General features: G+C 39.2%; 1 protein-coding gene across 1 annotated transcript in view; it reads left to right on the plus strand.

The window, feature by feature from the left end:
* The first annotated feature begins 6,884 nt into the window (after nucleotides 1–6,884).
* The window catches only part of cnot1 (CCR4-NOT transcription complex, subunit 1), a 33,753-nt gene continuing 28,321 nt past the window's right edge, over nucleotides 6,885–12,316 (plus strand). The window contains exons 1-2 of the mRNA XM_047381795.1: nucleotides 6,885–7,022; nucleotides 9,341–9,639. Coding sequence (XP_047237751.1) covers nucleotides 9,538–9,639 — 102 coding nt within the window. The 5' untranslated portion in view covers nucleotides 6,885–7,022; nucleotides 9,341–9,537. The remainder of the gene's footprint in view (nucleotides 7,023–9,340; nucleotides 9,640–12,316) is intronic.

Raw genomic sequence — 12,316 nt, forward strand, 5'->3', positions numbered from 1 at the left:
AGAAATTTAAATATCAACATTATAACCTTTAATTGATTGATTATTAATTCAGTGCCATAAAAAAGTATTTGACCCCCTACAATTTTTTATTTTTCTTTTGCTTTTTATTTCCCTCTTTAATGTTTCATATCATCAAAAAAATTTTTGTATCTGACAAAGATAACCAGAGTAAATAAAAGCAGTGCTTTTTAAATCATAATTTAATAGTTTTGACTCCCACCTCAGTAAAGTATAACTTAACTGTGATTAAACATATTTTTTGTTTCACTTTCACCACCCACACACAGGCTTGATTGCTGTCAGACCTGTAGACAACATGAAGTAGGCTGGGGGTCCAAAAAACAATGTGGGTTACATTGATAACTGGCAAACATTTTGGGGACAACCTGGTCTGATCCCAAGAGACGGCATCCATCCCACTTTGGATGGAGCAGCTCTTCTTTCTAGGAATCTGGACGAATTTATTAGTTCTCCAAACCTCTGACAACCCAGGGTTCAGACCAGGAAACAGTGTCGTAGTTTAACACTCCTCTCTGCAGCTTCTGTACTGCTACCCACCCATTACCCTATTAAGACAGTGTTGAATAGATTAAAAAATAATCCAAAAGGAGGAAATCAGGAAAATCTCATAAAAATAAACACAACTCAGACTAAAAATAAAAATAAAACAATTAAATGTGGCTTACTGAACATAAGATCTCTCTCTTCAAAGACATTGCTAGTTAGTGACCTGATTTGTGACAATCAGATTGATTTATTTTGCCTCACAGAAACTTGGCTGCAGCAAGAGGATTACATTACTATAAATGAGTCAATTCCTACTAATTATTAAAATTTTCACATTCCTCGAAATACTGGGCGAGGAGGAGGAGTAGCAACCGGTTCGATTTATTGATTAGTCCCAGACCAATCAATAACTAAAACTTTTTGAATATTTAATCCTTAGTTTTCCTCATCCAAATTGCAAAGCACTAAAACCACTTCTGTTTGTTGTTTTGTACCGTCCACCAGGTCCTTACTCTCAATTTTTAGATCAGTTTTCAGACCTTTTATCTGATTTAATGTTAAATACAGATAAGGTTATTATAGTGGGGGATTTTAACATTCATGTTGACACTGAAAGTGATATCTTAAATATAGCCTTTAATGCTATCTTAGACTCAATTGGGTTTGCTCAAAACATTAACAAACCTACCCATCTTTGTCTTCATTCTCTGGACCTTGTGCTGACATATGGCATTGAGTGTAAAGACATAACAATATTTTCTCATAACCCTGTCCTGTCTGACCATTTCTTAATAACCTTTGAGTTTAATTTAACCGAGTACTCCACACCTGAAAGAAAATGTCATTATTGTAGATCATTATCAGACAATGCTGTAACAACCTTTAAGGAATCTGTTCCACTTTCCTCATTATCACAGAAAAGCACAGTGGAGGGCAATAATTTTGTTTCTTCCCCTTTACAAATTGATTATTTTGTTCATAGTGTTTCTTCATCATTGCGTGGTGCATTAGACAATGCAGCCTCCTTGAAAAAGAAGGTAATTATTCATAGGAGGCTAGCTCCTTGGTTTAATTTAGATCTGCGTACTTTAAAGCACAGTGTTAGAAAATTGGAGAGAAAATGGCGCTCTACACACCTAGAGGATTCCTACTTAATCTGGAAAAATAGCCTACTGTTGTATAAAAAGACACTTCACCAAGCTAGAACAGCTTATTTCTCATCATTAATAGAAGAGAACAAGAATAATCCTTGGTTTCTCTTTAGTACAGTTGCTAAACTTACACAGAGTCATAGCTCTGTTGAGCCATCCATTCCCTTAGCTCTCAGCAGTCATGACTTTATGGGATTCTTCTTAAATAAAATTGATTCTATTAAAAATAAAATCTTTGACATACTCCTGAAGATAATTACTTCATCCTCAGCAAGTGAGACAACATTGGAAATAACTGCAGAACCTGATTTGTGTTTGTACTGTTTTGATCCTGTGGAGCTTCCTGAGTTATCAGAAATATTAGCTTCATCTAAACCTTCAACTTGTATGTTAGACCCAATCCCAACCAAATTATTTAAGGAAGTGTTCCCTCTGATTACCAGCCCCATTTTAGATATGATTAATTTATCCTTAGTAAATGGATATGTACCACAGGCTTTTAAGGTAGCTGTAATTAAACCTTTACTTAAGAAACCATCGCTTGATCGAGATGACTTGAAAAATTACAGACCTATATCCAATCTTCCATTCTTATCTAAACTTCTTGAGAAAACAGTTGCTAATCAAATGTGTGAGCATTTACACAGCAATGACCTGTTTGAAGAGTTTCAGTCAGGCTTCAGAGCTCATCATAGCACTGAAACAACTCTGCTGAAAGTCACTAATGATATTCTTATGGCCTCAGATAATGGACTTGTGTCTGTACTGGTTCTGTTAGATTTCAGTGCTGCATTTGATGCAGTCGATCATAATATTCTCTTAAAAAAGCTGGAATAAGATGTAGGGATCAGGGGAACAGCGCTAGGCTGGTTTAAATCTCATCTGTCTGACAGATTCCAGTTTGTTCATGTAAATGATAAATCATCTTTAAACTCCAGGGTTAATTGTGGAGTACCACAGGGTTCAGTACTTGGGCCAATTCTCTTTACTATATATATATGCTTCCAATAGGTCAAATTATCAGGCTGCATAGAATACATTTTTACTGTTACGCTGATGATACTCAGGTTTACTTATCCATAAACCCTGATGAACCCAACCAGTTAGATAGACTACAAGCATGTCTTGAAGACATAAAAACTTGGATGACTTTAAATCTTTTGCTTCTAAATTCAGACAAGACAGAAGTTGTTGTCTTTGGACCGGAGTCTTAAAAAAAGAAACTGCTTAGTCAATCACTTAACCTGGATGGCATTAAATTGACCTCCGATAATAAAGTAAAAACCCTTGGTGTTATTTTTGACCAGGACATGTCATTTAAATCCCATATTAAACAGATTTCTAGGATTTCCTTCTTTCATCTCCGGAACATTGTCAACATTAGAAATATCCTGTCCAGGAGTGATGCTGAAAAACTAGTCCATGCATTTGTTACTTCAAGGCTGGACTATTGTAATTCTTTACTATCAGGATGTCCACAAAATGCAGTTAAAAGCCTTCAGGTGATTCAAAATGCTGCAGCAAGAGTTCTGATGAAAATTAATAAGATAGATAATTTTCTACTGCTTCTTCTGTAGTGGGTCACAGGGAGCTGGTGCCTCCAGCAGTCTACTGGCAAGAGGCAGGGTACACCCTGGACACATCACCAGTCCATCACAGAACAACACACAAACAACCATGCACACACTCATTCACACACCAAAGGGAAATTTAGAATGACCAATTAACCTAACAGGCATGACTTTGGACTGTGGGAGGAAGCCAGAGTACCTGATGAGAACCCATGCATGCACAGGGAGAACATGCAAACTCCATGCAGAAAGACTCCCGGACTGGAATCAAACCCAGGACCCTCTTGCTGCAAGGCAACAGTGCTACCAACTGCGCCACTGCAGATCATACTTCTCCTATTTTAGCTTCCCTTCATTGGCTCCCTGTTAAATCCAGAACAGAATTTAAAATTCTCCTCCTCACATATAAAGCCCTTAATGATCTAGCTCCATCATACATCAGAGATCTGATTGTTCCATATGTTCCTAACAGAGCATTTCGTTCTCAGACTGCAGGTTTACTGGTGGTTCCTAGAGTCTCTAGAAGTAGAATGGGAGGCAGATCCTTTAGTTATCAGGCTCCTCTCCTGTGGAACCAGCTCCCAGTTTTGGTTCGTGAGGCAGACACCCTGTCTACTTTTAAGGCTAGGCTTAAAACTTTCCTTTTTGATAAAGCTTATAGTTATAGTGGCTTAGGATATCCTGAGTTATCTTTATTATTTATTTACCTCCGTCTTCCTCCCTCCTTGTTGGATGGAGTAAAGGGAGTCAGGTTTAGTCTAAACCGGCTCAGTTATGGTTGAGGTGCAAACACACCCTCAATTTCTGCTACTTCTATGACTCCTTCTCTTTTCCAATGGTTATAATCAGTCTGACAGAGAGAGGTATCCCAATCCTTGTGGTTTTTAGTATAACAATGGTCATTGGTGGGCTCCAGATGGACAAACTTTATCAGTTTATTATTTTACTTAGTGGCCTTACACGTGGCCCGTTCTGGGGTGGCCGGGCTCTGGCACTTGGTGGTTTGGTCTGGCCTCCCCGGCGGCCCCGCGCCGTTCCGGACACTTTGTGGGGTGCCTTGAGATGACATCGTTGTAAATAAGCTCTATATAAATAAATAAACTGAAACTGAAACTATCTCTAGTTATGCTGCTATAGGGTTAGGCTGCTGGAGGACATAATGACCACTTTCACCCTCTTTGATACATTCTCACACTACTCTCCAATTTTGCATTATTTGCTGTTATTTCAGTTTTTAACTTTGTGTTCTCTCTCTTTTCTTTTCCTAGAAGCTACACCTGGCCTGGCTCTGTGTCTACCTGTGACACCTTTCTGGAGAGGGGCATTGTCCAAGTTTCTGCTGGAAACAACTTAATGCTCACCTTCTACCGATGATCCACATGGCCCTGGCTTTCAGTGTTTAACCCTTTCTCTCTCCTAGACATGGCTGCTGGCTGAGCTTCTACTGTGACTAACTCTATGTGCTCTCTTTCAGACTCTAACCTTGAAAACCGGCACAGAGTTTATCTGTTTTTTCTTTCTAGATGAAATGACTAAAGGAGCTACATCCACTAACATTTACTTTTCCTTCCCATAGAAAGTACTCCTGGATCAGTGCTTCTTTGTTCTCTTTGTGTCTCTGCTCTGTTCTTTCTCTCAAACCTCCAGTCGGTCGTGGCAGATGGCCGCTCACACTAAGCCTGGTTCTGCTGGAGATTTCTTCCTGTTAAAAGGGAGTTTTTCCTCTCCACTGTCGCTACATGCATGCTCAGTATGAGGGATTGCTGCAAAGTCAACGCCAGTGACTGCCCACTGTCTCTACATGCTCATCCAGGAGGAGTGAATGCTGCAAGTCTCTGATTGGATGAAATCTGCTGGGTTTCCTTAGATAGAAACACTTTTTATTCAATTTGAATAAATAACTGAATCTGACTGCACTGTTCAATGGTTAGGATTAATTGGAATGTTTGTACCTGACTTTTGTGAAGAGCCTTGAGACAACATGTGTTGTGAATTGGCGCTAAATAAATAAACTGAATTGAATTAATACATCACGTCCTATACTAAAGAAATACAAGAATAAATATAAAACAATCATTGATGATGAACCTTCCATCCAGAAGGTCACAGAAGAAACCACAACATCTAAAGCTCTGCAGGCTTTGCTTGCCGTTAAAGTCAGAGTTAATGATTCAGCAATAAGAAGGAGAGACTGAGTAAGAATTGTCTGTGTGGGAGAGTTCCAGCGCCAGAACCAATGCTGACCAAAAATAACGCAAAAGATGTTGTTACATTTTTCAAGAAGATCTTAATGATCCCCAACACTTTAGGAAACATATTTTGTGGACTGACAAAACAAAATTAAAACCTTTTAGAATGTATGCATCCTACATCAACTTAATCTTTTAATGACCCAAAAAAAACAACACAACAATTAAGATTGTGGATTGGCATAGTCAAACCTGGTGTAAGGTCCAATGCTGTAGCCTGACCTTAAACAGCTCATTAATACTCAAAAACCTTCTAATGCAGGTGAATTGTGCAAAGAGTGGGCCAACATTCCTCCAGAGTGATGTAAAGACTCATTGCTGATTATTCCAAATGAATGGCAAGAAGATCAACGTAGCTGGGCTGGCTTCAAGTGTTGTGTGAAAGAGGCTTTTCTTTTCTTTATGGCAGGTGTTCATTGCTTTGTCTGTTTACTGTGCTCACAACTCACAGCCAGTCAGTTCAGAAAGGGCTCATACTGAGCCTGGCTCTGGTTCTGCTGGCGGTTTCTTCCTGTTAAAACGGGGTTATCCCTGCTCCACTGTTGATTTAAGCTTGCTCAGGATTAGGGGTTGCACTAAAGATAGGATGTTAAGAAACTGTTTTTTTTTTATGTTTACCAATGTGCTTTGTAGGATCTAGTTTCTCTGTTTTAAAACATATTTGGATGGGCATAAACGTCTTTATAAATGGATTCACACCTTAATTAGGTGGTGAGATGAAATTTATTGAGTAATGGCACACAGAGCCGGACCACCACAGAAGCAAACTAAGCAAACTAATCGCTGCTCAGAGCCCCAAAACATTTGGGTCTCACATAAATGAATTCCAACACAGACCAATGAAATTACTATTAAATTTGATTTGACAGTTTCGGCAGATATAAATTAAAATGTTTCAAATTGTTTAAAATTTCAGCAAATAATAACCAGTTATCCGTGATTGCTTTTAGGCTCAGGCAATTAAACTTGACCCCCTCTCCTAGATTTTACTAAATCTGTATTGAAATTCTGTTAGTGGTTGTAATGCTCAAAGCAGGAAGAGGGGCCCCAAATGGCCCCATACAACATTAGGCCAGACCTATTGACACTATAGCAATAAAACGGAATTACGTTTTTATTTTACTTTTAACGGCTGTAGAGGTGGTAAAAACAAATTGTTAAGAGGAACTGCTCCTGCCCCGCTTTCCGAGACAACGTGAGGTTTCTGTATCAGGAATTTATTCAGTATTACTGTGTTTTTAGTAGCGAAAAAACTGTTTAAGAGAAAAAATCAAAAGTACACGCCAAATCCCATCTGTGCTGACAGAATGGAAAAACTGCTAATTTAGTTGCTTCAAATCTTTATATTATTTACTTCAGGTGAACTTAGTGGGCACCTCATGCACGCCCCCGTTTGGTAGCGTGAGCGCGCCATGGCGGTGACAGACGCCATTTTATTTTGAAAATCAACCTGAACTGGAGGCGCTGCAACCCTTCCATTTCATCAAGTTTGTTGTGGGGAAACTAGAAGGAATGACGATCTGAACTACTTTCCTGGAAGCACGGTGAGACTGAAAATTTATTTAACAAATATCAGTCGAAAGCATTACATACAAAGCAAAACCAGAGATTTAAACAGGAAGGATGTCCGTTTTCCACCAACATAAGGGGGAGTCTAATTCCTGAAAACAGCTGTCATTTTCTTTAGCAAAAAAAGTAGCTTCTGTTTAGTCAATTTTTCTTTTAGTTTAGGTAAATTAGATATCACATTTGTGTTCTGTAGGTGGTATCTTACGACGCGCACATTTGGCTGAGTTGATTTGTATTGATTGTTTTAATAAATCAACATTTGTAGCTACGTTAGCATATTCAGAGATTAGTTGGAGCCTGGGGAGGCGAGCTAACAAGGCTAATGCTGCCGTTGGCGAACTATATCTTGTAAAACTAATTATAAATGTTTAAATTAAAGCTTTATAGCGACTACAGGAATCCTTATAACCAATCATATGAATGAATGAACTTTTAAAACTGTATAATATTTGATTTATTTTTTTCCGTTCCGTCCACAATTATATGAAACATGCTCGTGCTGCTAACGTTAGCTTCTCGTGAATGCTAAATTTGTGAGCTGTAGCTTTGAGAAGATTTGAAATATTTCCTATGTTGATCTTTTCAAAGTTTAAATATTAACGGAGAACACATCTTTATCATATCATACATTAATGGATAGTGAGCTATGTTTTACTGGCGTTCAATTGATTAGATATATTAGCTAGGCTCCTAACGGTGTTTACCAGCGTCATGGTGGTGCTAGCTGATCTAAACACCTTGGTTTCCTTATGGGTTACTGATGTGTGGTCGCTAGTTTTTTCCAAAGCTAGTAAAATATTTGCATATCAGTAACATACGTAGTAGTGTCAAGACTCCTTCGAACACTTTGCTTTATTACTTTCACTTGCGTTAGCTTCTTAGATTTGCTAACTTGCATTAGCACGTTCTTTGTCCACAGAGAGACTTTTGTTATTTTTATATCTACTTGCTGGAATGCGTTGAAAGGACGACACTGAAGTTTGCATTAGATTTAACTCTTGGGTAATAAGGGCATCTTTTTACTTGCAGTTTTTTGTTAATCTGTGCTAAGTTTGGATTGGTCAGCTATAGTATAAAATGGAAAATATTTACATTAGTCAATCTGAACCGGGTTATTCTACACCGAAGACGAACTTTTTTAAACGGTGTGCTATTTGTGAAGTTGTGATTCTTTTGTGTTTTAGTTTGCTAACACAACAAATTATCACAGAAATATCTTTAAATCAGCAGGTTGTAATCTAGACCAATGGTTTTTGATCCTTTTCTCTTGCTCCAAGAGGAAACATGAAAGACTGCCTCAGGGAAATGCATTTAAAGTTTGTTTGAAGTTACACCTTTCCATAAGGTTTCGAGTAACTCTTAAGTTTTTTGGTGTAATCACTATGACAGAATTATTAGGTATAGTTTTATTGCCAAAAAACTCGTCCTTTTATTTTGGCGATTTAACTTTTCTTTCCTGCACACACTTAGTAGTTGGGATTGATGCAGTTAACCGAAATACTGCTATAGTTACACTTTTCCACAAAGTTTAGTGCAACAGTACTTGGCTTTTAAAGCATAACTGCTATGAAACAATTTGAGATCATGCTGTCTTTGGCCAGATTTTACATTTGAAACTCCGATGTTGTGGTGGGCGGATATGTGTATCCCCAGATCGCAGTGACATGCTGGTATAATTGGGAATCAAACAATTTATTGGATTAAGCGTGATTAATCGAGTATTGTAATAATCGTCAACTAATTTAGTAATCAAGTGGTCGTTAACTGGCATATACACACTCTAAAACCTGCCATTTGCAACAAAAGCAACCCACTTGGAGCAGCAATAAAGCCAAAACTGTACAAAAAATATGTACATTTTGCATTTAGGATGAAAACCCCTCTTTGTCTGTAAATATGATCTATCCATAACTCCTCAAGTGGCATAGCTTTAGCTTCACCTGGTTTAAATTATGAAAATAAAATAAAAAACATATTCAGCACAACTTGGTTTGGACCGCACAGTGTAAACACTGACCACCACTGTAAGATAAAAAGTTCTGGGAACTACAATTTCTGGAGGAAAAATGTTTTGGGTCTCATAGTCGAAACGCGCCTTATGTGGGTTTTACTTAAATGGAACAAATTCTAGAGTAAAATTAGCACATTTGTGCTTTTGCTTGGTAGGACAATACATTTAACTGTTCTTTATGAATAACATTGTCTTGTCTTAAAATTAGCTGTTCACATAGTGTTGTTCACACAAAACATTTTTCTGTTAAATGTTTTATAAAAAGTTGTTCTTCATTTACAGATGCTGTCCATGGTTTTAAACTGAAGGATTCTACCTGTTTGCACTGGGAACCACTGATCGGAGAACACATTTGGAAGTCAACATTTGTCACACCTTTTGGGGGGGGGGAGCAGAAGTAACCTATCACTGAAGTGACTAAAGGGGAATAATGGTGATTTTGCGCCGTGCTCGGCTGCTTGCTTCCGCCCCAACCAGCAATGAATCTTGACTCGCTCTCGCTGGCTTTGTCTCAAATCAGTTATCTGGTGGACAATTTAACAAAGAAAAACTACAGAGCCAGCCAGCAAGAAATACAGCATGTAAGTAGTAGCAACATCCACTATGCTTCTTTTGTATGATGTTTAATTTAAATCTGTATATCTGCTTCCTGATCTTGATGTAAACTGTCAGAGGATACAGGAGATTTGCCATTTAATTCAATTCCTTTGTGGGTAGCTTGTCCACAGTGGCTCATTTAATGAATATTTAATTTCTTGCATTTTCATGAAATACAAAGACTTCTCCATATGAAACCCAAAAGTACCTCTTGTGTATGACAGTGATAGTCATTGTGTTTCTTACTCATACAGATTTGTGTTGACACTTTAAATAAATGTTTTTATGTACTTGACTAAACTAATATGTTGACATCCTTTGTTCAGTTTGGCTGTCATCTAGACACCAGTTTGGGGAAAATTTCTTTGCCTCTTTAAACAAAGCTAGCTGCAGAGTTTAGTTTTCAGTTTAAGGGGCAGTGATGTGAGTCAATGACTCCAACTATATTATAGCAAAATAGTTATGAAAAAACCCAAATTTTCAGTACCCCCAAAATGTACGTTTGACTTTGTTTTCCTCATATCACCCATGCTCTTTACATTCTAGGAAGTCATCAATCATCGTTGCCTCTTTTTCATTCACGCTTCCAGCACCGCACGGCTCCACTCCACTCAATCGTGTGCCACTCCGCACAAAAGCTGTTGGGTTTCCATCAACTCACTGGTGGCTGGAATTATGGCTTGAAGCCCCACCTCCAGCCATCAGTGCTGCTAACCCTTTGGTGTCAGTCTACCAAACATGAGATGTGTTTCAAGTACAAACATGCAGAGTAAAATAAACACTCATGTCGCACATCTTGTACTCTAACAGTGATTTTCAACAACTGCCACAGCTTTCGTTTTGACCCACTTCGACAACTGTGGTCCTTAATATTGTTGTAGTTACTCTTGAGTTTTTTCAGCTTTGGTGTCATTCTCTCTGCTACCTTAGTGAACACCTTCTCATGCCACTGCTACAGCTGATCACGACCATAGCCAATCAGTGAACAGCAGTCTGTTCACGTTACATTTCTGCCCTGCTCAGCCCTGATGGGACCTGCTTCTGAGGAGGTACCAAGAAAGTTAGTACTGGGCCAGAGATGGTCGCAAAACAGAATGGAGACTGCTGCTGTTTTGCTATCAAGAAATAATGATTTAGTCTGCTCACTGTGCCTGTCTCAGGCTCATCAGAAGTTGGTTGTTATTGGTTTTGCAACAGAAATTCCTTAGTTTTATTTTGTTCTAATGTACAGGTCCTTCTCAAAATATTAGCATATTGTGATAAAGTTCATTATTTTCCATAATGTAATGATGAAAATTTAACATTCATATATTTTAGATTCATTGCACACTAACTGAAATATTTCAGGTCTTTTATTGTCTTAATACGGATGATTTTGGCATACAGCTCATGAAAACCCAAAATTCCTATCTCACAAAATTAGCATATCATTAAAAGGGTCTCTAAACGAGCTATGAACCTAATCATCTGAATCAACGAGTTAACTCTAAACACCTGCAAAAGATTCCTGAGGCCTTTAAAACTCCCAGCCTGGTTCATCACTCAAAACCCCAATCATGGGTAAGACTGCCGACCTGACTGCTGTCCAGAAGGCCACTATTGACACCCTCAAGGAAGAGGGTAAGACACAGAAAGACATTTCTGAACGAATAGGCTGTTCCCAGAGTGCTGTATCAAGGCACCTCAGTGGGAAGTCTGTGGGAAGGAAAAAGTGTGGCAGAAAACGCTGCACAACTGAGAAGAGGTGACCGGACCCTGAGGAAGATTGTGGAGAAGGGCCGATTCCAGACCTTGGGGGACCTGCGGAAGCAGTGGACTGAGTCTGGAGTAGAAACATCCAGAGCCACCGTGCACAGGCGTGTGCAGGAAATGGGCTACAGGTGCCGCATTCCCCAGGTCAAGTCACTTTTGAACCAGAAACAGCGGCAGAAGCGCCTGACCTGGGCTACAGAGAAGCAGCACTGGACTGTTGCTCAGTGGTCCAAAGTACTTTTTTCGGATGAAAGCAAATTCTGCATGTCATTCAGAAATCAAGGTGCCAGAGTCTGGAGGAAGACTGGGGAGAAGTAAATGCCAAAATGCCAGAAGTCCAGTGTCAAGTACCCACAGTCAGTGATGGTCTGGGGTGCCGTGTCAGCTGCTGGTGTTGGTCCACTGTGTTTTATCAAGGGCAGGGTCAATGCAGCTAGCTATCAGGAGATTTTGGAGCACTTCATGCTTCCATCTGCTGAAAAGCTTTATGGAGATGAGATTTCATTTTTCAGCACGACCTGGCACCTGCTCACAGTGCCAAAACCACTGGTAAATGGTTTACTGACCATGGTATCACTGTGCTCAATTGGCCTGCCAACTCTCCTGACCTGAACCCCATAGAGAATCTGTGGGATATTGTGAAGAGAACGTTGAGAGACTCAAGACCCAACACTCTGGATGAGCTAAAGGCTGCTATAGAAGCATCCTGGGCCTCCATAAGACCTCAGCAGTGCCACAGGCTGATTGCCTCCATGCCACGCCGCATTGAAGCAGTCATTTCTGCAAAAGGATTCCCGACCAAGTATTGAGTGCATAACTGTACATGATTATTTGAAGGTTGACGTTTTTTGTATTAAAAACACTTTTCTTTTATTGGTGGGATGAAATATGCTAATTTTGTGAGATAAG

Source organism: Girardinichthys multiradiatus, chromosome 2, assembly GCF_021462225.1.
Source record: "Girardinichthys multiradiatus isolate DD_20200921_A chromosome 2, DD_fGirMul_XY1, whole genome shotgun sequence".
Taxonomy (NCBI): domain Eukaryota; kingdom Metazoa; phylum Chordata; class Actinopteri; order Cyprinodontiformes; family Goodeidae; genus Girardinichthys; species Girardinichthys multiradiatus.